The sequence below is a fragment of the Heptranchias perlo genome, chromosome 17, assembly GCF_035084215.1.
Source record: "Heptranchias perlo isolate sHepPer1 chromosome 17, sHepPer1.hap1, whole genome shotgun sequence".
NCBI classification, from domain to species: Eukaryota; Metazoa; Chordata; class Chondrichthyes; order Hexanchiformes; family Hexanchidae; genus Heptranchias; species Heptranchias perlo.
Genome location: NC_090341.1, coordinates 491,741 through 517,812, shown reverse-complemented (window position 1 = coordinate 517,812; position 26,072 = coordinate 491,741). Strand labels below are relative to the sequence as shown.

Genomic DNA, 26,072 nt, shown 5'->3' with positions numbered 1-26,072 from the left:
TGAAATTCCAAATATATTACATCTACATTACCCTTGTCTACTCTTTCTGTTAATTCGTCAAAGAATTCAATAAGGTTGGTGAAGCATGACCTTCCCATCTGAAATTTGTGCTATTCTTTGATACAATCTATATGGGCCAGGGGTCTTATCCTCTCTAAGTTGGATTAGTTTATCAATTATCTCCCCCCTTTCTATTTTAAATGTCTTCATACCTTTTTTGATCTCTTCCTCTAATGTCATGCCCACCTTATTAGTCTCCCTGGTAAATACTGAGGCAAAGTAACTATTCAATATTTCTGCCTTTTTGCTGTCATTACCTGTGAGTTTATCGTGTGTATCCCTTAGTGGCCCTATCACTATCCTGCTTTTTCTTTTGTTATTTATGTGTCTGTAAAATTGAAACTAAGGAAAAATGCAGACACTAAGTACATAAACAATAAAGGAGAAGATGACAAAAGGGAATACGAAGAGGTTAGGAAAGGTGTCAAAAAAACAATTAGGAAAGCAAAGAGGAACTACGGAATTAAATTATCAAGGAATATAAAAAGTAATATTACTTTTTATATTCCTTGATAATTTAATTCCGTAGTTCCTCTTTGCTTTCCTAATTGTTTTTTTGACACCTTTCCTAACCTCTTCGTATTCCCTTTTGTCATCTTCTCCTTTATTGTTTATGTACTTAGTGTCTGCATTTTTCCTTAGTTTCAATTTTACCATTATCTTTTTATTCATCCATGGTGTTTTATTATTGGCTAGTTTGTTCTTTTTTTAAAAAAAGAGGAAAATATTTCTCCAGAACTCTACTGTTCCCCATTTTAAATATTTCCCACTGGTGTTCTCTCTCTTCGTTTGTCAATTATTTTTTCAGTTTTACCTTCTTTAGTTCCATTCTTATTCCCCCAAATTAGCTTTTTTCAGTCCATTACTTTTATCTTTGTCTTACTTATGTTTTTCTTAATCATTATTTTAAACCTTGTTATGTTGTGATCGCTATTGCCTACATGTTACCCTACACTTCTCTTTTCTGCTCTGGTTCATTTCCCATTACTAGATCCAGCAGTGATTCCTCTCTTGTTGGGCTTCTCAGATATTGGGTAAGAAAGGAATTCTGTACATACTGTAAAAACTCCATTCCCTTTTCCCCACCTTTTCTTGCCAGTTTATTTGGGGGTAATTGAAATCTCCCATGATTATTATTCGATGTCTTTTACTCATTTCATCAATTTGCCTGCATATTTCTTCCACCATTTCCCTTCCACTATTAGGTGGTCTGTAGAATAAACAGATTAACGTGATCGATCCCTTCTTATCCTTTGTCTCAATCCTTATGGATTCTGTTTCTATCTTAATGTTACTAATGTCCCTTTTTTCTATTGCCATAATGTTGTCTGTAATTAGTACAGCTACCCCCACCCCCCCATCCTTCCCTTTCTAAATACGTTATATCCTGCAATATTTAACTGTCAGTCCTATTCTTTCTGTAGCCATGTTTCAGTTATCCCCACTGCATCTGGCTCCTCGCTATGAATTATTGCCTCCAGTTCCCCCATTTTGTTTCGGATGCGGTGTTCATTGCTGTACAGGCAATTCAATTTGTTTTTAATAATTGTTCCCCTCACTTTATTTTTAACAGTCGTTTTGTACTCATGTTCTGTAACTGTATTTGTTCCCTGACCGTTTATGTTACCCTTATTCCTTACCTGGGTCTGACCTTTATTCTCATCTCCTATTCCTTTTATCTTCAGACTTGTGTTATTTTCACCAGCTCTCTCCCCTCTCCCCCGTCTTACTAGTTTAAAGTCCTATCAACAGCCCTAATTATCCTTTCCGCTAGGACACTAGTCCCATTCCCGTTGTCGCCTCCCAAATCCATGCCCATCTTTCCTGCAACTCCACATTTGATCCTCTCCAATCAGGTTTCCACCCCTGCCACAGTACTGAAACCAGTCTTATCAAAGTCTGAAATTACATTCTCTGTCCTCATCATCTTTCTCGACCTGTCCACAGCCTTTGACACGGTTGACCACACCATCCTCCTCCAATGCCTCTCCTCCGACGTCCAGCGGGGTGGCATTCTCCTGGTTCTGTTCTTATCTATCCAGCTGTAGACAGAGAATCACCTGCAATGGCTTCTCTTCCCGCTCCCGCAGCGTTACCTCTGGAGTCCCCCAAGGATCTATCCTTAGCCCCCTCCTATTTCTCATCTATATGCTGCCCCTGGGCGACATCATCCGAAAACTCGCCAGGTTCCACATCTACGCTGACGACACGCAGTTCTACCTGCTGTTATGATCTGGAATGCACTGGAATGAAAGGGCGGTGGAAGCAGACTCAATAATAACTTTCAAAAGAGAATTGGATAAATACTTGAAAAGGAGACATTTACACGGCTTTAGGGAAGGAGCAGGGGAGTGGGACTAATTGGATAATTCTTTCAAAGAACCAACACAGGCACGATGGGTTGAATGGCCATAGCCATGCAAATTTTTCCTTTTCAAGTATTTATCCAGTTACATATGGGAAGTTATTATTGAATCTGCTTCCACCACCCTTTCAGGCAGCACATTCCAGATCATAACAACTCACTGCGTAAAAAGAATTCTCATCTCCCCTAGTGCTTTTACCAGTTACCGACCCTCCTGCCAGTGGAAACATTTTCTCCCCGTCTACTCTATCAAAACCCCTCATAATTTTGAGGGCCTTAAAATTAAATCTCTCTTTAACCTTCTCTGCTCTAAGCAGAACAACCCCAGCTTCTCCAGTCTCTCCACATAACTGAAGTCCCTCATCCTTGGTATCATTCTAGTAAATCGCCTCTGCGCCCTCTCTAAGACAATCAGAGAACTCTGCGTTCCTCCAATTCTGGCCTCTTATGCATCTTCTTCGCTCCACCATTGGTGGCCGTGCCGTCAGCCGTCTAGGTCCTAAACTCTGGAATTCCCTCCCTAAACCCCTCTCTATCTCTCCTCCTTTAAGACGCTCCTTAAAACCTACCCCTTTGACCAAACCTTTTGACATCTGTCCTAATGTCTCCTTCTTTGGCATGGTGTCAATTTTTGTCTGATTACACTCCTGTGACGTTTTACTGCATTAAAAGGTGCTATATAAATGCAAGTTGTTACTGAATCTATCATGGACTCTACCCATTCATTTAATCTCCCTTGGCACTGTTCTATAAATACTCCCTAATCCCCAAATGTAATGAAGCAAAACTCCAATGTTCATTCATCCTCACAGCTACTGTTCAACTCTGGCCAGCTGCCCTCACACAACAAGCCCTTCCTGTGTTATCAGCTCAGGGGACATAGTGTCCCATGGACATTGTGTCCCATGGACATTTGATTATCTCAGTCTATACGGACCCCAGTAACCTCCAATCCCAGGTATTTATTCTGCTGCTTTTTGCAGGAGTTCATTGTCTCAGTATCAACAACAACTTGCATTTATATAGTGCCTTTAATGCAGTAAAACATTAAAGGCGCTATATAAATGCACCAACTTTACAGGAGCGTTATCAAACAAAATTTGACACTGAGCTACATAAGGAAATATTTGGACAGGTGACCAAAAGCTTGGTCAAAGAGATAGGTTTTAAGGAGAGTCTTAAAAGAGGAAAGAGAGGTAGAGGGGTTTAGGGAGGGAATTCCAAAGCTTAGGGCCTAGGCAGCTGAAGGCACGCCCACAATGGTGGGGTGATTAAAATCGGGGATGCGCATGAGGCCAGAATTGGTGGAACAAGGCTCCCAAGAGTCAATTGGAAAGTTTAGGAACAATGGTTCATAATCTAGGGGTCTTCAGCCTCTAAAGGAGATGTTTCAGCCAGGACCTTATAAAGATATACAGGATACATGACAGGATAAAGAAAGAAAACCCAAAATAACACATTCAGATACGTCAGGGCAGCAAGACAAAAGAAAATCTAGGACAGAGGTCAGATGTATTCTTGATACCGAAAACGATCAACAGTTGCATCAGGGTGTCAGGAATGGTGATCACAGCCAGGATTCAATTAAAAAATAACCAGATGCCATAAAGGAGAGACGGTAGGGTTGATATCCTGGGAGGATGAGATTCAATGGGCTGAAGGGCCGTCTTCAGCCAGACCGATCTTGTGATCGGCAGTGACGCCTTCTGTGGTTAGGCAAGGTAATAAAGGTTGCCAGTATCCAGAGAACATTCCCGGTCCCAGTATCCAGAGAACATTCCCGGTCCCAGTATCCAGAGAACATTCCCTGGCTAGAGCAGATATCTTCAGGAGAGAAGGAGAGAAAGCTGGAGGACATAAAGTGACGGTTGGATGCGACGCTCTCCACGGCCAAATAGCCTGCAGACATTCACCATTCACAAGGGCTGCTAGTGACTGACTGGACATTACCGCAGCATAAAGCCACTGGTTTCAAAAGACATAAGGGGAAATTTTAAAAAGTGTAAAATATCAATATGAAGATTACCTAGATATTTCTGCATTATCATAACTGCAGAATGTAGTAATTCAGATTAAGCTGAAGGACACTTTGACATGTTTGTCACCATAAATTCTTGTTTACAAACCAATCAGCAATCTGTGCACTTTAACCAACTCATTAGTAACACAAAATTTGTATAACATTTGAAAGATAATACACAATTAAACGATGTGTTCAAAAATGCACCAATGAATGTCAATTGGAGCCTCAGTTGGAGAGGATGAGGGGAGCAAACCTTCTTCCACTGAGGTAAAAGCAGGACTATAATCACGACTGTCTTCTCCAACATCATAATCAGCAGGTAAAGGGCACACTGTCCAACCCAGGCACTGCACTCCAGTGGGTCTCCTGTAATGAAAGTTCAGTACATGGAATCACTGCTGCAGGCCATGGCACTGAGGTCAGCAGGTGGATTATTTCATTACAATATGTAAGGATGTATAACTTTTACAAAATTAACAATTAGCATTTATATAGCGCCTTTACTGTAGAAAAAGCTTCACAGAAATTAGAAAATGTGTGTAAAAGCAGCTGTGTGCAATGACCTTGCTCCCACCCCTTACATTCAGACCCGATCCTTTCTCCCCAATAGTTCCATTTAATATTTCATTTTTTCCAAAATTGTATTTGATCAGAGGGGACACGCAGTAGAGGAAAGTTATTTGTTCACATTTTAACTGTCCTGGTGAGGCAGTCAGTTACTTCCTCATCTGCTGTACATTGTAGCTGTAATTTCCACAAGGTGCTTCCTGCCCCAGCCCTGAACCAGTGTCTTTCCTCTCCTGCAATGGCTTCTCTTCCCGCTCCCACACCATTACATCTGGAGTCTCCTAAGGATCTATCCTTGGCCTCCTTCCCATTTCTCATCTACATGCTGCCCCTCGGCAACATCATCGGAAAACACAGCATCAGGTTCCACGTGTACGCTGACGACACGCAGCTCTACCTCACCACCAGCTCTCTCGACCTCTCCACTGCCTCTCATCTGTCACACTGCTTGACCAACATCTAGTACTGGATGAGCCGCAGTTTTCTCCAGTTAAACAGTGTGAAGACTGAAGCCATTGTCTTCAGCCCCGCCACAAACTCTGTACCCTCGCCTCAGGTTGAAGCTGATAGGATGCCAAGGTTGCAAACGATTTGACCTTGAGCTGAATTCCTGACTCCTTATCCGCTCCATCACCAAGACCGCCTAATTCCACCTCTGTAATATCGCCCGTCTCCGCCCAACTGCTGCTAAAACACTCATCCATGCCTTTGGTACTTCCAGACTCTCAACTATTCCGATGCTCTCCTGGCTGCCTCCCATCTTCCACCCTCTAAACTTCAGCTCATCCAAAACTCTGCTGCCCACATCCTAGCTCGCACCAAGTCTTGGTCCTCAAAGTCTAACACCTCAAATTTAAAATTCTCATCCTTGTGTTCAAATCCCTCCATGGCCTCGCCCCCTCCCCATCTCTGTAACCTCCTCCAGCCTCACAACCCTCCGAGATCTCTGCGTTCCTCCAACTCTGGCCTCTTATACGTTCCCCCCTTCCTTCACTCCACTATTGGCGGCCGTGCCTTCAGCTGCCTAGGCCCTAAGCTCTGGAATTTGCTCCCTAAACCTCTCTCTCCTCCTTTAAGGCGCTCCTTAAAACTTACTCTTTGACCAAGTTTTTCATCACTCCTTCTAACATCTCCTTTGGCTCAGTGATACTTCTGTGAAGCTTTTTCTACATTAAAGGCGCTATATAAATGCAAGCTGCAGTTGTGGTAACTGCATTGTGATTATCACATAAATAAAATATTTGGAAGTTTTAACAATGCACAAAATTGCCCGGTTGAGTTCATGCAATTAATCTTTCTGGATGCTGACATCACCAAGACAACCTCCAGATCACCAGCAAAACACTGCAAGCAGCAATCAAACCTGAAAGACATCTACAGAGACACTGTAAGCTGTAATAAGGGAATACCCCTCAGTGAGTATTAACATACAGCAAGGATAACTGGACAGGAATGTGAATTATATCAGCTTCATGCTCCGTTTGTTAAAATTAGGAACACATCAGCAGTTGATGCTTCCTGCACACCATTGCTCACTGATCCCAACATACACTGTACAAAATGACATCAATGAAAGGGGCTTGGAACCCTTTATAATAAGCAAATGGAATTGTTTGTATAGATTCTAACATTTCACCAAAGCTACAATAAACAGGCTTTTTGGCATCACTTTGGTTAGCCACGAGAATACTGAAGATTACAATAACTTCACCTTTTACCCACTGGTAGTGTAAACCCTGTTTTGTGAAGATTCACGTTAATCCAGTCCAAATGCGGCACTGAAGCAGTTATCAGGAACTACTGTATTCCACTCAACGCACATTTCCCTGCAGTCAGAGTAAGAGATTCACTTTCCCAGTTTTCCAGAGATATTTCTGGGTTGACCATATTTAAAGTTAGACGCACTGGACAGCAACTGAGTTTTGTATCATGGTCCAATTCCAAGAGGCATTGCAGCAATGTGTCCCAGAAAAGTACACAATACTCCAACTGCAACCCAGTCTGTTACAAGTTCCTCGTTACCTCCCTGCTTTCATAGTCTGTGCCTCTAGATACTAAACCAAGGTCTTGGTTTGCCTTTTAATGGGCTTGTTATTTATGCTACCAACTTTAAGGATCTGTACATCTGCACAAGGTTGGTTCCTTTACTTAAAATCTTACCATTTAAGATGCATTTCCTTTCTCTATTCTTACTTCCAAAATGTAAACATTCACATTTTACAAATGTCACTCCATTATATAAGAAAGGAGCGAGGGAGAAACCAGATAACAACAGACCTGTCAGTTTAACATCAGCTGTGGGGAAGTTACTGGAATCTATCATCAGGGACAGAGCGACTGAGCACTTGGACAAACATCAGTTGAGTAAAGAGAGTCAGCGTTGATTTGTGAAGGGTAGGTCATATCTGACTGAACTTTTTTTTTGAGAGGGTCACTAGCATAGTGGATAGGGGAGTGTCTATGGATGTTGTCTATACGGACTTCCAGAGGCATTTGATAAGATTCCGAACAAGAGATTATTAGCAAATTGGAGACAACATTGTGACATAGGTTGGTAATTAGTTTGGAGACAGAGAGTGGGGATAAAGGTTCACTCTATGATTGGCGGGCTGTGACAAGTGGTGTTTCCCAGGGATCTGGGAGCTCAGTTTTTCACCATATACATCAATAACTTGGATAAAGGAAGAGAGAATTGTGTATCCAAGTTTGCAGATGACACTAAGTTAGGAGGGACAGTAAGTTGTGTGGGTGGGAACAGAAAGTTACAAAGGGACATAGACAAATTAAATGAGTGGGCAAAACTGTGGCACATGGAGTTCAATGTGGGGAAATGTGAGGTCATCCACTTTAGATCTGACAAAGATAAATCAGAATATTTCCTTAATGGTGCACAGGTACAGAAAGCAATCAAAAAGGCTAATGGAATGTTGGCCTTTATCTCAAGGGGGTTGGAAAGGGGTGGAAGTGATGCTTCAGTTGTACAGAGCCTTGGTCAGACCCCATCTGGAGTATTGTGTTCAGTTTTGGGCACCGCACTTCAGAAAGGATATATTGGCCTTGGAGGGGGTCTAGCGCAGTTCACCAAAATTAAACCATAGCTTAAAGGGTTCATTTACAAGGACAGTTTGCATAAACCTGTCTTATATTCTGTTGAGTTTAGAAGGTTAAGTGGTGATCTAATTGAGGTGTTTAAAATGATAAAAAGGTTTGATAGGGTAGATACAAAGAAGCTATTTCCTCTGGTGGGGGAGTCCAGAACAAGGGGCACAATCTTAAAATTAGAGCTAGGACAATCAGGGGTGAAATCAGGAAGCACTTTTTCACACAAAGGGTAGTGGAAATCTGGAACTCGCTCCCATAAAAGGCTGTGGATCAATTGGAGCTTTCAAGACTGAGATTAACAGATTTTTATGAGGTAAGGGTATCAAGGGATATGGAGCAAAGTCACGTAAATGGAGTCAGCCATGATCTAATGGAATGGCAGAGTAGGCTCGAGGGGCTGAATGGCCTCCTCCTGTTCCTACATAACTGTGTCCTTAGTTTCGGAGGGAAAAGTTCCCCAGAGCTTTGATGTACTGCAATTAAGTATGAACTGGGCCTTGAGAATTGGGGATGGGTAGAACCTGGCATTACAGGCAGAGTGCCAGTAATGGGATAACTTTACATGTCTTCATCTGATGATGTAGCTTTCAAGAACACAGCTACATGAAGTGATGCTTTTACTAAAATAACGGCCAGTAAATTGCTGAGCAGCAAACCAATACTGCCCACTGCTAAATAGGTTTAAACTCACCCACTAAGTATCCGCGGGCTTCTCGGTAGCAACTTCCTTCAAAGGTGAGTTTAAACAAGTGCAGTGGACTCTCCCAGGCTTCTCTGAGCTGTGTGAGCGGGGAAAGGACCTTTCTGTCCCCTCAACCAATCAGTTTGAAGCATCATTGACAAGCTGCCCAGACTAAGAACCAGGAAGGGTCAGATAGATTAGTAAAATCACTATAAAATCAGCTGGAGGAAGTGAAATAAAGAGAGGATAAGATTAAAAGACAGAGATAAAAGAGACAGAAAGAATAAGTAAAAAATAAAAATTAATTTTTTTTTAAAAGTCCAAAAACTATTAATATCGGGAGAAATGAGACTCAACATTTTAAAAGTTAATTTTCAGAGCCAGAGAGGTTGTTTGGCAGTCATTGACATTACCATAAGAACATAAGAAATAGGAGCAGGAGTAGGCCAATCGGCCCCTTGAGCCTGCTCCGCCATTCAATAAGATCATGGCTGATCTGATCCTAACCTCAAATCTAAATTCATGTCCAATTTCCTGCCCACTCCCCGTAACCCCTAATTCCCTTTACTTCTAGGAAACTGTCTATTTCTGTTTTAAATTTATTTAATGATGTAGCTTCCACAGCTTCCTGGGGCAGCAAATTCCACAGACCTACCACCCTCTGAGTGAAGAAGTTTCTCCTCATCTCAGTTTTGAAAGAGCAGCCCCTTATTCTAAGATTATGCCCCTAGTTCTAGTTTCACCCATCCTTGGGAACATCCTTACCGCATCCACCCGATCAAGCCCCTTCACAATCTTATATGTTTCAATAAGATCGCCTCTCATTCTTCTGAACTCCAATGAGTAGAGTCCCAATCTACTCAACCTCTCCTCATATGTCCGCCCCCTCATCCCCGGGATTAACCGAGTGAACCTTCTTTGTACTGCCTCGAGAGCAAGTATGTCTTTTCTTAAGTATGGACACCAAAACTGTATGCAGTATTCCAGGTGTGGTCTCACCAATACCTATATAACTGCAGCAATACCTCCCTCTTTCTATATTCTATCCCCCTAGCAATAAAAGCCAACATTCCGTTGGCCTTCTTGATCACCTGCTGCACCTGCATACTAACTTTTTGATTTTCTTGCACTAGGACCCCCAGATCCCTTTGTACTGCAGTACTTTCCAGTTTCACGCCATTAAGATAATAACTTGCTCTCTGATTTTTCCTGCCAAATCTCCGCCCACTCACCCAGCCTGTCTATATCCCCTTGTAGGTTTTTAATGTCCTCCTCACTCTCTACTTTCCCACCCATCTTTGTATCATCTGCAAACTTTGATATGTTACACTCGGTCCCCTCCTCCAAATCGTTAATATAGATTGTAAAGAGTTGGGGACCCAGCACCGACCCCTGCGGAACACCACTGGCTACTGGTTGCCAGTCCGAGAATGAACCATTTATCCCAACTCTCTGCTTCCTGTTAGATAACCAATCCTCCACCCATGCCAGAATATTACCACGCTGTTAAAATTTAGTTTAGGCCAGTTCAGAGTAACCTTAACCTTTTCCGTCTATTTTAGTGGGTACTTAAAGCATGCCCCACACTCCTCCATTCATCTCAATGGACAGCCAGCAGTGGGCGGTCCATCCACGGAGCTTTCCAATCAGCTGGGAACTGGAAGTGCAATTTCCAGATTTCCGCTTTTGTGCATGCGTGCTCGCTGGAACTTGCTCTTCCATTTGCCCATAAATAACAAACAGTGAGCACTGTTCGGCTCCCAATTATTTTTGGAGCAATTTCCTGGCCAATGTCTAATGATTATGATTACACAAAATAAGTGCTTTGAAGAGTTCATTATCCAAACTGACCTCGGATTAAGATCAGTTTCCCATCTCACAGTTGTATTACTTGGTAGCACATTTCTATGAGGTGGAATGTTTTAGATCTAGCTTTACTGGAGATTTCCTCATTCTTTGTATGTCATGGTTGAATTGCATGCTAAGATCCCTCCTACGCTTCAGTTTCTGGACTGGGAATGCTTGGTGCCATTGCGTCAGATGGTATTCCGGGTCAAGGCCGCGTCTACGCTGCGGACGGAGGGTCAAGGCCGCGTCTACGCTGCGGACGGAGGGTCAAGGCCGCGTCTACGCTGCGGACGGAGGGTCAAGGCCGCGTCTACGCTGCGGACGGAGGGTCAAGGCCGCGTCTACGCTGCGGACGGAGGGTCAAGGCCGCGTCTACGCTGCGGACGGAGGGTCAAGGCCGCGTCTACGCTGCGGACGGAGGGTCAAGGCCGCGTCTACGCTGCGGACGGAGGGTCAAGGCCGCGTCTACGCTGCGGACGGAGGGTCAAGGCCGCGTCTACGCTGCGGACGGAGGGTCAAGGCCGCGTCTACGCTGCGGACGGAGGGTCAAGGCCGCGTCTACGCTGCGGACGGAGGGTCAAGGCCGCGTCTACGCTGCGGACGGAGGGTCAAGGCCGCGTCTACGCTGCGGACGGAGGGTCAAGGCCGCGTCTACGCTGCGGACGGAGGGTCAAGGCCGCGTCTACGCTGCGGACGGAGGGTCAAGGCCGCGTCTACGCTGCGGACGGAGGGTCAAGGCCGCGTCTACGCTGCGGACGGAGGGTCAAGGCCGCGTCTACGCTGCGGACGGAGGGTCAAGGCCGCGTCTACGCTGCGGACGGAGGGTCAAGGCCGCGTCTACGCTGCGGACGGAGGGTCAAGGCCGCGTCTACGCTGCGGACGGAGGGTCAAGGCCGCGTCTACGCTGCGGACGGAGGGTCAAGGCCGCGTCTACGCTGCGGACGGAGGGTCAAGGCCGCGTCTACGCTGCGGACGGAGGGTCAAGGCCGCGTCTACGCTGCGGACGGAGGGTCAAGGCCGCGTCTACGCTGCGGACGGAGGGTCAAGGCCGCGTCTACGCTGCGGACGGAGGGTCAAGGCCGCGTCTACGCTGCGGACGGAGGGTCAAGGCCGCGTCTACGCTGCGGACGGAGGGTCAAGGCCGCGTCTACGCTGCGGACGGAGGGTCAAGGCCGCGTCTACGCTGCGGACGGAGGGTCAAGGCCGCGTCTACGCTGCGGACGGAGGGTCAAGGCCGCGTCTACGCTGCGGACGGAGGGTCAAGGCCGCGTCTACGCTGCGGACGGAGGGTCACTGCGCAGCTGGTGCAAGAATGTGGGAGCGTCAAAGCATCAAATTCTATAATTGCACATGTTTTTAATGTAATTCCATCTTTACCAATAACAAGTGGTTTTTAATGATTTTCTGGAAATTTACATGTGGCTTTTGGGTCCTGTTTATCTCCTGCGATGTGTTCTCATTTTTGACGCTAAAAATAGATCCTGAAAACATGATTTAAAAAACAACTGTAACTATCATTAATTATGTGATGCCTTCCTGAAAATCCGTATTAGCCACCCACTGCATTTCCTTTACAACAGAATGTTATAGTACAGAAAGTATCGAGCCTGTGCTGGCTCTCAAAGAGCTATCTCCCTACTCCCATTGTGCTGCCCTTTCCCCATTTGTCCCATTGAGCCTGTGCCCTCTCTCTGAAAGAGCTATCTCCCTACTCCCAATGCAGTGCCCTTTCCTCATTACTCTTACATTTTTCTTTTTCACCCTTTCCATTATTTCTACAAAGAATTCTATACGGTTGGTTAAACACAATCTGCAGTGACTGGCCTTGGGCGATTCCTATTTCACCTTCACTAACTGCCTCAGTTTTCAGAGGAGGTGGATATTGAAATCCGGGTGTAGAACAAAGTCCTTATTGAGTATCTCTGCCATTCCCTCGCTCTCCATGATAAGCTTGCCCCATCTGTAAGTACCCCTACCTCTACCTTGACTATCCTCTTATTACTGTCTATAGAAAGCCATTTTGTGGCCTTAATGTTTCTTGCTAATTTTCTCTTACACTCCCTCTTAGCCTTTCTATTTGTAGCTTTCCGATATATTTTATATTTGTCCTCTCATTTCCCTTTTATTATCTGCCCTGTGGGGTACCTCATTTGCACCTTTCCACCTCCTGTTTAAATATTTCCTATTGCTGATTTATGGTCGTTGCCAATTTTTCCTTCCATTTAGTTTAGGCAAAGTCCCTTTTCATCTCATTACAATTTGCTTTCTTTCAGTCAAGTACTCTAGTCTTCAATTTTTCTTTTTCCTTTTCTATTCTTTTGCTGAAATGAGCCTAATTGTATTAAGGCCTCTGTTTCCCAGCGTTCCCCTACTGTTGGGTCACCTGCTTGTTCATCCTCCTTTGTTGGAACAGCAACACATTGACTGTGCAAACAGTCCTAAATTCCCCTCTTTCACCACAAAGATTTTCTCGATCCCAGTCTATTACTGGATAATTAAAATTTCCTATTATAACTCTATTGTTAAAACACAACTCTCTAATTTGTATACAAATTTCATGCTCATTTTCCTTGCCACTGTTTGGTGGTCTATAATATACTCCCAGCAATGTTACTGATCCCTTACAATTCCTTAGCTTAACCCAAAGGCATTCTGTTTGGACACTTGGCTGGTTAAATCCTCCAGTGCTAATATCTCCTATTAATGCCGCTATCCCTTTCCCCATTCATTCTTCCTTATCCCTCAGTTTTATGCCCAGGTATATCTAATTGCCAATCTTGACCCAGCTGCAGCTAACTTTCTATTTTAAATCAATGACTAGTTCCCTAATTGTGTTTCTTGTACACCATGCATTTATATAAACATTTTAGTTTGGTCATTTCCTTTTCTCTCTCCCCAGTTCTGATTTTTTTTTAATATCCTGTTCTGTTCAACCCATCTCCTTATTCCCACATAAAGAGATTTAGAACAGACAGCAAGAGAAACTTATTTATCTTACCCTGGTGTAGTTAACCTCCCAGTGAAGATACCAGTCCCAGCTCTGTTTAAATGCCTATTTGATTACATCAATGTTTAGAATCTAAGATTTAAAAACTGTCTTGGATGACAATTCTGGAAGCAGCATTTACCAATGGAAACTGGGCGATGATTACACATCTGGCTACATTATAGTCACTATATTTCAAAGTACTTCATTACACGCAAAGTGCTTTGAGACAGCTCAGAGACATAAGGCACTATATAAACACAAGCCTTGCTTTCAAACAAAGATTCAGGAAGACACATCTCCCTGAACAATCTGCTTCATCTACAAGCTTGGTCCTACTTTGTTATTCAATCTGCAACACGCAAACCATCTGTTCCATTAACGATTGTTATTTTAAAGCAACATCTCAACTGTGTTAAGTAGGTATGATTTTTGTCGCCATAAATGGATACAACAGAATCCTCAGCACATCCATTTTAAGGCTTGCCGTGTACACACAACTGACAAGGGACAGCTCAATTCAAAACAGAAAGCAGGAGTAATATTCCAGTGCAACACCTAATATTCACCAGGAGTGCTGCCGGGTGTAATATTCACCTGTCCCACGAGTACGGTGGAGGGAGTGGATGTTTAAGGTGGTAGGTGGGCTGCATATTGCTTTGTTCCGGATAGTGTTGAGCTTCTTGAGTGTTGCTACAGCTGTACCATCCAGGTAAGTGGTGAGTATTCCATCACACTCCTGACTTGTGCCTTGTGGATGGAGGAGAGGTTTTGGGGAGTCATCAGAGTTGGTCAAGGGTCCACACTCGAGCCATTGGCCCAGAAACTGGACGGGGCATCTCATGGTGAGCAACGGGAGTTAGATTCTTTCCCTCACCCTTCAGCTCCAATTATTTTTGCGCCGTAAATTGCTGGAAGTGCGAGCTGATAATGGGGCGCGAGGGCAACGGGCACCTTGGTGAACGACAGGATCAACAGTCTATCTCCTTATTCAATTAAATTTAAGGATATGGAAAGAAACAGAGGAGTGATGGAGATGGAAATAGGGTGAATTAGAGTCAAATTAGATACAGGAAGAGAAAGAAAGATTGGATTGAGAGAGAGCGAGAGAGAGAATTTTTTGTTAAAAAAACTTCCAGGAGTGAGACTCCAGTTTCAATTGTTCCCTTTCTGAGCCAGAGAGGTTGAGTTTCATGTCAAGACCATAAATCACCCCATTAACAGGGTCCTTACGTCGTGAAATAGTGGCCTTAACTTTCTGCGCCAAGTTTAATTTGTATTTACGGTGCAAATCCAGAAATGTCTTGACCCTCACGGGGAGATTGACAGTGAGCTGCCATTCTCACGAGGCTAACGGTGCAAATCACAGAAAATTTACGACACAGGAGGCCATTCGGCCCATCATGTCCATGCCGGCCGAAAGTGAGCCACCCAGCCTAATCCTATTTTCTAGCACTTGGTCCGTAGCCTTGTAGGTTACGGCACTTCAGGTGTACATCCAGGTACTTTTTAAATGAGTTGAAGGTTTCTGCCTCCACCACCCTTTCAAGGCAGTGAGTTCCAGACCCCCACCGCCCTCTGGGTGAAAAAATGTTTCCTCAGCTCCCCTTTAATCCTTCTACCAATCGCTTTACTCATGCCGATTCACAACTCACAGGGGTAGCTCTTCCTCGACACACGTCACTATGCATTAATAACGGTCCGCGGATTTAGCTTGCAGTTATTTCCCAGCAACTTCTGGGCCATCAACTCCTCTGTTCACTTCACAGATGCTGCCTGAGCTGCTGATATTTTCTGCTTTTCAGCTTTCTTGTATCTGCAGTGTTTGGATTTCACCCCCTGTAATTGTAAGATACTCAGACCATTTAAAAGGAGCAAATTATGTTACCGAACCCAGGAAGGTATCGACTGAATTTTTAACACCAACATTAAGCTGGAAATGTTTCTTGGGAGGGGCAAGGAAAAGGTCTTGAGCTCATATTGCCTGGCACCATAGGCCCAAGATCGGTACAGAAACTCAAATTCCCACTTGGATTCAATTTTGCAAAAACCCCTCACTTCGTTGTACGATTGACAATAACACATCGTTCCCACGGCAGCCAGATGATGGGATCTGTGGTCTGTGAGAAATTTAGTGCAATGATGTAAGAATTTACAGATTAGATAACATTTCACTATCATCTCCATATATGGAGAGAGAGCAAGAGGCAGAAACCGAGCTATAAATAATTTAAACTATGTAGACCTTATTAAGGATCAAGAATTTTTTAATAGCTAATCATTATACTTCTTAAAACATACATTAAAAGATTACCCAGTTGGGGGCCAAATTCTCATGGATCAGCTCTGAAAATGAGAGACTTTCCTTTCCTCAGTATTACAGTAACACTGCTCCTTTCCCCAGTCTCTCAGTATTACAGTAACACTGCTCCTTTCCCCAGTCTCTCAGTATTACAGTAACACTGCTCCTTTCCCCAGTCTCTCAGTATTACAGTAACACTGCTCCTTTCCCCAGTCACTCAGTATTACAGTAACACTGCTCCTTTCCCCAGTCTCTCAGTATTACAGTAATACTGCTCTTTTCCTCATAGAACCATAGAAAAGTTACAGCACAGAAGGGGGCCATTCGGCCCATCGGGTCCGCGCCGGCTCGAAGAACAAACAGGTGCCATTTCTAATCCCACCTTCCAGCACCCGGTCCGTAGCCCTGCAGCTTACAGCACTTCAGGTGCAAGTCCAGGTACTTTTTTTTTAAAAAAAGAGTTGAGGGTCCCCTGCCTCTACCACCAATTCGGGCAGCGAATTCCATACACCCACCACCCTCTGGGTAAAAAAGATTTTCCTCATGTCCCCTCTAATCCTTCCGCCAATCAGCTTAAATCTATGTCCTCTAGTTCTTGAACTCTCCGCTAGGGGAAACAGGTACTTCCTGTCTACTCTATCTGGGCCACTCATAATTTTGTACACCTCAATCAAGTCTCCCCTCAGCCTCCTCTGCTCCAAGGAAAACAACCCCAGCCTATCCAATCGCTCCCTCGTAGCTGCAATTTTCAAGCCCTGGCAACATTCTTGTAAATCTTCTCTGCACTCTCTCCAGACCAATTATGTCATTCCTGTAATGTGGTGACCAGAACTGTGCACAATACTCCAGCTGTGGCCTTACCAGCGTTTTATACAGTTCCATCATTACATCCCTGCTTTTGTATTCTATACCTCGGCTAATAACGGAGAGCATTCCGTATGCCTTCTTCACAACCTTATCTACCTGTACTGCCACCTTCAGGGACCTGTGCACATGCACTCCAAGGTCTCTCACTTCCTCTACCCCTCAATATATTCCCGTTTACTGCGTATTCCCTTTTACTGTTTGCCCTCCCTAAGTGCATTACCTCACACTTCTCCGGGTTGAACTCCATTTGCCATTTTTCCGCCCACTCCACCAACCCATTGATATCTTCTTGGAGTCTACAGCTATCCTCTTCACTATCAACTACACAACCAATTTTTGTGTCGTCTACAAATTTGCTAATCATGCCCGCTACAGTCAAGTTCAAATCATTAATATATACCACAAACAGCAAGGGACCCAACACTGAGCCCTGCGGCACACCACTGGAAACGGATTTCCATTTGCAAAGACATCCATCGACTTTTACCCTTTGTTTCCTGTTACTGAGCCAATTTTGGATCCAATTCACCACATTTACCTGTATCCCATGGGCTTTTACCTTTCTGACCAGTCTGCCATGTGGGACCTTGTCAAATGCCTTACTAAAATCCATGTGGACAACATCCACTGCACTACCCTCATCAATCCTCCTTGTCACTTCCTCAAAGAATTTAATCAGATTTGTAAAGCATGACCTTCCCCGAACAAATCCATGCTGACTATCTCTGATTAAACCATGCCTTTCCAAGTGACAGTTTATCCTATCTCTCAGTATTGATTCTAATAGTTTACCCACCACCGAGGTAAGACTGACTGGCCTATAATTGTTCGGCCTTTCCTTCGTACTCTTTTTAAACAATGGTGCTACGTTTGCAGTCTTCCAGTCCTCCGGTACCTCCCCTGTATCTAGTGAGGATTGGAAAATGATCCTCAGAGCATCCACTATTTCCTCCCTGGCTTCCTTCAATAGCCGAGGAAACAATCCATCCGGCCCTGGTGACTTATCAACTTTCAAGGATTCCAGTCCCTCTAGTACTTCCTCTCTCGTTATGTTTACCTTATCCAATATGTCACACCTCTCCTCTTTAACTACTACGTCCGGATCATCCCTTTCCTTTGTGAATACGGAGACAAAATATTCATTTAAAACCCTATCCACATCCTCTGCTTCTACACACAAGTTACCCTTATCATCCCTGATAGGTCCCACCTTTTCCTCAGCTATCCTCTTGTTCTTAATGTACTGATAAAACATCTTTGGGTTTTCTTTAATCTTACTAGCTAATATTTTATCATGCCCTCTCTTTGCTTTCCTTATTTCCTTTTTTACGTCATCCCTGTACTTTCTATACTCCTCAGTCCGTCAGTATTACAGTGACACTGCTCCTTTCCTCAGTCTCAGTATTACAATAACACTGCTCCTTTCCTTAGTCTCTCAGTGTTACAGTAAACATAGAAACATAGAAAATAAGAGCAGGAGTAGGCCATTCGGCCCTTCGAACCTGCTCCGCCATTCAATATGATCATGGCTGATCCTCTATCTCAACATCATATTCCCGCTCTCTCCATACCCCTTGATGCCTATTTGTCCAGAAATCTATCTGGCTCCTTCTTAAATATATTTAGTGACTTGGCTTCCACAGCCTTCTGTGGTAGAGAATTCCACAGGTACACCACTCTCTGAGTGAAGAAATTTCTCCTCATCTCAGTCCTAAATGTCCTACCCCGTATCCTGAGACTGTGACTCCTCATTCTGGATCCCTCAGCCAGGGGAAACATCCTCCCTGCATCCAGTCTGTCTAGCCCTGTCAGAATTTTATATATTTCAAATGAGATCTAGTGAATACAGGCCGAGTCGACCCAATCTCTCCTCATACGACAGTCCTGCCATCCCAAGAATCAGTCTGTTGAACCTTCGCTGCACGCCTTCTATGGCAAGTATATCCTCTCTGAGGTAACACTGCTCCTTTCCTCAGTCTCAGTATTACAGTAACTCTGCTCCTTTTACAGGTGGAATGTGTTTAGCTCTTTACTGTAAACTCCATCACAAACTCTGGTAGATTGATTAATCAGTCTAATTTGGCCCAATGACATTTCATAGTGTGTGACACTTCTATCACATTCAGCACCAAGTAACTTATCTTCTGTTGGATAAAGAATTTTAACCAAAAGAGAAGAAATGGCAGCTGGTTCCTGTCTTGTTGCGTCACACACAGTAACACAAAGGTATGACAATAATCCCAAACTCTGCTGTTCCTTCATCATGGGGAACAAAAAGGTCAAGACACAGAAAGAAAAAAGAAATAGAATGACAGATTCCATACCATACTCGCCAAAACGAAGAGATTCCCAGTGTCGCCATTCCACAAGGGCACTTACTGCTCTCACTCCGGCATATATAAGGAGCATTCCCAGGGTGGCATCCAGCAGGAAGTTAATAAGGTACCTGATGTGGGAACAGACAAATGTCAATCACCAGACAAAAGGCATCAATTCAAATCTCATCAACAAGATTTTTTAATAAAATAATTTTTAAAAACGTATTTGCTCTTGGGATGCAGGCGATAGGTAAGGCCACATTTACTGCCCATCTCTGGTTGCCATGAAGGCATTAAGAGTCAACGCTTAGAATGAGATTGGAGTGTGGTGTAGGTCACACCAGGTAAGAGGTCCTTCCCTTGAAGGACACTGGTGACCCCAGCAGATTTCATGGTCATTGTTTCCCTGCTATTAGTCCACAAATGACCAGATTTATTGAATTCAATTTCACATCTTGTGGCGGTGGTGGGATTGGAACCCTCGACCTCTGGCTTATTAGCCCAGTACCACAACCACTGTGCTACTGTGACCAAATAGCTCCAAGGCTAGGTTGTTAAACCTACAGTTACTAAAAAAATCAATTAGAATCATAGAATGATACAGTGAAGGAGGCCATTCGGCCCATCATACCTATGCTGGCTCTTTGAAAGAGCAATCCAATTAGTCCCACTCCCCTGCCCTTTTCCCATAGCCCTGCACATTTTTCCTTTTTAATTATTTATCCAATTCCTTTTTGAAAGTTACTATTGAATCTGCTTCCACCGCCCTTTCAGGCAGTGCATTCCAGATCATAACAATTCGCTGTGTAAAAAAAAATTCTCCTCATCTCCCCCCTGGCTTTTTTGCCAATTATCTTAAATCTGTGTCCTTTGGTTACCAACCCTCCTGCCAGTAGAAAGTTTCTCCGTATTTACTCTATCAAAACCCCTCATGATTTTGAGCACTTCTATCAAATCTCCTCTTAACCTTCTCTGCTCTAAGGAGAACAATCACAGCTTCTCCAGTCTCTCCACATAACTGAAGCCCCTCATCCCTGGTATCATTCTAGTAAATCTCCTTTGCACCCTCTCTAAGGCCTTGACATCCTTCCTAAATTGTGGTGCCCAGAATTGCACACAATTCTCCAGCTGAGGCCTAACCAGTGTTTCATGAAGATTTAGCACTAGAACCATAGAATCATTATTCCATGCTTTTGTACTCTATGCCTCTTAATAGAAAAGCATATGGGATCCTGGGCTTTAACAGCTTTATCAACTTGTTCTGCCACCTTCAAAGATTTGTATATCAACCCACAGATTTCTCTGTTCCTGCACCCCCTTTAAAATTGTACCATTTAGTTTATATTGCCTCTCCTCATTCTTCCTTCCAAAATGCATCACCTCAAACTTCTCTGCATTAAATTTCATCTGCCATGTGCCTGCCCATTTCACCAGTCTGTCTACGTCCTCCTGATGTCTGTTACGATCCAGCAAATCCCTGCTTCAGCTCATCAGCTGCTGAAACCCTCATCCATGCCTTGGTTACCCCTAGACTCGACTATTCCAATTCTCTCCTGGCCGGTCTCCCATCTTCCATCCTCCATAAACTTCAGCTTATCCAAAACTCTGCTGCCTGTATCCTAACTCACACCAAGTCACGTTCACCCACCCCCGACCTACATTGGTTCCCGGTCCAGCATCGCCTCGATTTTAAAATTCTCATTCTTGTTTTCAAATCCTGCATGGCCTCGCCTCTCCCTATCTCTGTAACCTCCTCCAACCCTCAGATCTATGCACTCCTCCAATTCTGGCCTCTTGCGCATCTCCAATTTTCTTTGCTGCACTATTGGCGGCCGTGCCTTCAGTTGCCCAGGCCCTAAGCTCTGGAATTTCCTCCCTAAACCTCTCCGCCTCTCTCTCCTCCTTTAAGACGCCCCTTAAAATCTACCTCTTTGACCAAGCTGTCCTAATAGCTCATGTGATTCGGCGTCAAATTTTGTTTGAAAATTACTCCTGTGAAGCATCTTAGAATGTTTTGCAACATTAAAGGCACTATATGAATGCAAGTTGTTGTTGTAAGTGACAATGAGCACTGGTTCCCAGTGTGCTGTGGTGAACAGCAGTGAATGACAAGTGAGCAGCGAGCAATCAACAGTAATCAGTGAGCGAGGAGAGGCAAGGGACAGCAAACGGGGGCTCAGTTTGTACATTAAACGTCAGGTTCAGCACCTTCTAAAATATGGAAAATGTGACTCTTGAGGCTTTTGAAAAACGGCAGCAAACTCAGATAAGTTGCATGTAAAGATGAGCACTCACAGTGAACAGGGGTCCTCTTCAGTCAGGTCCGACAAATAGACATTGGCAAAGTGGATAAACAGCATCCCTATGGCCTGCTTCGAGGTATCTAAAAACCTGCAAAAGCAACAAGTTAAACTATTATTTTGGAGAGATATTGGTTAGAGTTTAGAAAATTGACTGCAGAGGTTCATTCTAATTAAAAACACTGGGATAGAAGCACCAAAAGACCAAGGATCATAATGCTGAGTGAAGAGTGAACTTCAGATCATCGGTAACAAGCAATACTAACAGATTGTTGCAGTGGACTTTAATGCCAATTTTAAGAACAGTGGCTGCAGGCAGGGCAGGAGAGGGAGCCGCAGAAAGAATAGTAGCTGGCATTTCACAGAACAAAGTGAAGGAGAGGAGGCCTTCAACAGTCACATGAGACAGAAATGACTGCTGCAGGGTGGGGACAGCACGGGGTGGAAAGGTAGAGTCTGATTTATGGCTCTGGTAGAATCACGGACAGCCATGTAAGGTGGGGGGGGGGGGGGGAAGGAGGAGCCCTGTTTTTGGGGGGTGGGGCGGGGAGGGTGTCAGGGAGCCCTTTGGGGTGGGGTTTAGCTGCTGTGCACAGTTACTAAACCACTACAGTCTCAGGTGGGAACTTATTAAGTAAGGAAGTATTCTGAACTTGAGTTTAAGCAGACCAAGACCCTGCATTTAGCTTGTGCTATAGCTAATCTTGGACTGAGCAGATCTTCAAACTTAACTCATAATTGCAGCTTAACGTTTTCAAACTCTTCTTTAGTGAAAGGAAACATGTGATTACACACCGGCCGATCCACACGCAGTCACCGGCCGATCCACACGCAGTCACCGGCCGATCCACACGCAGTCACCGGCCGATCCACACGCAGTCACCGGCCGATCCACACGCAGTCACCGGCCGATCCACACGCAGTCACCGGCCGATCCACACGCAGTCACCGGCCGATCCACACGCAGTCACCGGCCGATCCACACGCAGTCACCGGCCGATCCACACGCAGTCACCGGCCGATCCACACGCAGTCACCGGCCGATCCACACGCAGTCACCGGCCGATCCACACGCAGTCACCGGCCGATCCACACGCAGTCACCGCCCGATCCACACGCAGTCACCGCCCGATCCACACGCAGTCACCGATCAATACTTGCCATATCTTCCATGGTCGCCTCTCGTACTTTGGTTCTCGGAAACGTTTCACTGCAAGAGATAAAGCATTGCATCATTTTTTTAAAAACGAGCAATTATAAATTCCTTTCCGTTAATTGAAAAAATGCTGATTGGTGAAAATTTAAACACATTTGTGAAAGTCATTGTTTTCATCAGGAGCAGCTGGAACTGTAAAATCAACTCCACATTCACAATATCACAAACCATAGGAAGTTCTTACCATCGCCAGGAAGGGATAGCACCAAAAGGAAAAGTCACTTGAAAGGACCAGAATTCTGTGAAGGAAAAGGATGCAATATTCTACAGTGATCAAACATGGGATTTCTCAAGTTCTGAACCAGAATTTTCAACGCTGTCATATTTAAGGCTAGTTTCGAATTTGCATGTGTTACTTGACATGTCACTGAAAGAAAGCGATTCCCAGCAAATCCTCATTTGTTGGTCCCTCTCTTCCATCACAGGCTACTTCCCAACTAGGGAGATGGAGGAGTAACCCTGGGCCCCTTGCACCAGCTCAATATTCTTCGTCTGTATGTCAGAACTTTGTCTCAGGCCTGCTCTCTGTCAGTAAGTAAGTTTGGGAGGGGATTCTTTTAATTAGGCACTTTACAACCTTCTGGACTCAACTTTGATTTCAATAACTTCAGATCATAACCACCGTCCTATTTTTTCAGACAGCAGGTGCTGGTAATGGTTCTGATGTTGCCATTTACAGCTCCTCTAGGCCCATCTTTTGTTTCTTTACTTGTCCCATTACCACTCCCCTTGCCTTGCACCATCATCTGTTTTGTCATTTAATCACTCCTGCCCTCCACCCTATCACTGCACCTCTACCTTTTGTTCTTTGCTCCATACCCCTCCTCCTTTCCCTGGCTCTGTACTTGCTTAAAAACTGTTTAATCTTCAACTTCTTCCAGTTCTGACAAAGGGACATCGACCTGAAACGTTAACTGTTTCTTTCTCCACAGATGATGCTTGCTCTGTATTTCCAGCATTTTCTGTTTTTATTTTATTTAACATATTCTCATTTAATGTTAAATAGTTGGCAAGTGTACAGGGTGGATGTCCTGAGCGTAAGAGACTGTGCCCGCTTTCTGAAATAGTGATCGACTTAGAAAGAAAGATCAAACTTGCATTTATACAACACCTTTCACAACCTCAAGACATCCCAAAAAGCCTCACAGACTGCAATGATTCAAGAGGCGGCTGGTGATATCACTAACGGATTTGATACAACTGAGGGGCTTGCTAGGCTACTTCAGAGGACAGTTAAGAGTTAACCACATTGCTGTGGGTCTGGAGTCACATATAGGCCAGACCGGGTAAGGACGGCAGGTTTCGTTCCCTAAAAGGACATTCGTGAACCAGTTGGGTTTTTACGACAATCCGACAGCTTCATGGTCAACATTAGTGATTCCAGCATTTTATTTCCAGATTTTATAAACTGAATTCAAATTCTCAAACTCTGAATTATTAGTCCAGGCCACTGGATTACTAGTCCAGTAACATAAGCATTACACTACCATACCCCACACAGCAAGATCCCAAAAACAGTGCAGAGATAAATGACCAGATAATCCGTTTTAGTGATGTTGGTTGAGGGATAAATATTGGCCATGGCGAACTTTCTTGCTTTTCTTTGAATAATACCATGGGATCTTTTACATCTACCTGAGAGGGTAGTTAGACTTAGTCTCATCTGAAAGACGACACCTCCAACAGTGCAGCACTCCCTCAGTACTGCACTGAAATGTCAGCCTAGATTTTGTGCTCAAGTCTTTGGAGCGGGGCTCAAACCCACAACCTTCTGACTCAAAAGGTGAGAGTTCTACGCACCGAGCCATAGCGGATACCCGAGTCCCATTCCACATAATCCCAGGGGACACCACTGTTCACATCTGTCCAATCAGAGCATCCATTAATGGTCAAACACTGACCCCTGGGGACACCAATGTCCAATGCTAAAAACTTTTGAGCACTATTGTTATTTTCTGCCCTTTAACTTCCCACCCATGCTGCCACACTCCCTTTAACACAGTGTGCACTAATTTTATTCAACCTTATCAAACACCTTTTGAAAATCCATATACACAATATTCCTTTATCAATGCACTCTGTTTATTTCCTCAATTTGTCATAAACCATTTGCCTTTTACAAACCATGTTGGCTGTCCTTATTGAACAGAGTGCTGGCAGGCTGCTCGATGTGGCAGGGAATCACAGCCACCTCGACCCTGCTTTCCCCTCCCCCCCTCGCTTCCAAACACCCCCTCCCCCCCCACCTGATGTACAGTTGCCAGCAGCAGTCACTGGACAGTAGTCAGGAGCTTTGGGCAATTTCCCCCTTACTAACCCAAGGTCCCAAAACCTGTATGGCCCCCACCCCACAAAGGGTCAAGGGAGGCTGGGCCTACATGGATATTTGCCTGGGCCACTCCTGGTTACAGCGGTGAGGGAGCAACCTTGTCATCTGTGTCTTGCAGTAATCCGTCTCCAGTTGGCTTCTTTTAAATTCATGCCATTTATAGCAGCAGATGGGAGCCAAATGAGCATTTGTTTGGCTGCTGTTTGCTACAAAGAGGGAGTGATGTTATTTTCAAGTTACGTATGTGCAAAGCACCAGAATTCCTGGTGGATATCATTTCCTTAATAAACTTTCTAAAACTACATTCTACATTTTGGAGCAGAGGTCTCGGGTCTGATCCTCCCCCAGTCCCTGCTCTTCGCTTAACTCAGGTCAAATCACCAGTGGGGGCAGAAAGGAAAACCCAGACACATCCCCCCGCCCCCAAGATAACTCCTCTCTGGAGAGAGCGAGCGGCACTGGGGGTCCCGGGACGGACGGACGGTTCGGGGCTGATCAGTAAAGCTCCCCTCAGAGATACCACCAGTAGGTGAGGCACTAGATACTGATGGATTGGCTCATTTGAGGCAATGGGAACCACTTGACAGTTAAACTTTCTTGGGGGGTGGGAGGGGGATACTTGTGTTAGAAATGTGCTTGTGGACTATGAACTGGGAGGTCACTGCTATAGCAGCAGATACTGGATGTGCATTCTTGTAGTATTTGATACAAAAATTTAATTTCATAATTAAAAACTGTTCATCATGAGACCGTTTCTCAGTCAGTGCCAGGATATCCCACACTGAGGGGTTGCCCTAGTTCATGTCTGCCTTTATAGAATGTATTTTTATACTGTGCATTTCTGCGCGGGGCTCCCGGTGGGACTGTACCCCAGCGAGGGATGGGGGGACACCGGAGGAATTCCTCTCCGGCCTTTGAGGAGGAGAAAAAAACCCAGAATAGAACAGAAACACGACTGCTGTAGGAGCAGGAATATAAAATACACCCTAACCCTAATGAAGATGTCCTGTGCGTTCATTAATTCTCATGCCTCAAAAATATTTACTGGGTGGGTAGAAATATAGAAACTGAACGCACCAGTGATCTGATGGAAAAATCCAGTTGCAT

General features: G+C 44.5%; 1 protein-coding gene across 3 annotated transcripts in view; it reads right to left on the bottom strand.

Moving 5' to 3' along the window:
• The window catches only part of stimate (STIM activating enhance), a 43,420-nt gene extending 18,622 nt beyond the window's left edge, over positions 1–24,798 (bottom strand). The window contains exons 1-5 of one of the 3 annotated variants that reach the window (XM_067998307.1): positions 22,821–24,798; positions 22,582–22,630; positions 21,416–21,511; positions 19,127–19,248; positions 4,702–4,814 (exon numbers count right to left, since the gene is read on the bottom strand). In XM_067998307.1, the coding sequence (XP_067854408.1) occupies positions 4,702–4,814; positions 19,127–19,248; positions 21,416–21,480 (300 nt within the window). In that variant the 5' untranslated portion in view covers positions 21,481–21,511; positions 22,582–22,630; positions 22,821–24,798. Of the gene's footprint in view, positions 1–4,701; positions 4,815–19,126; positions 19,249–21,415; positions 21,512–22,215; positions 22,328–22,581; positions 22,773–22,820 lie in introns of those variants that run through there. The other 2 variants (XM_067998306.1, XM_067998308.1) reach the window with 2 other exon arrangements.
• Positions 24,799–26,072: the final 1,274 nt, after the last annotated feature.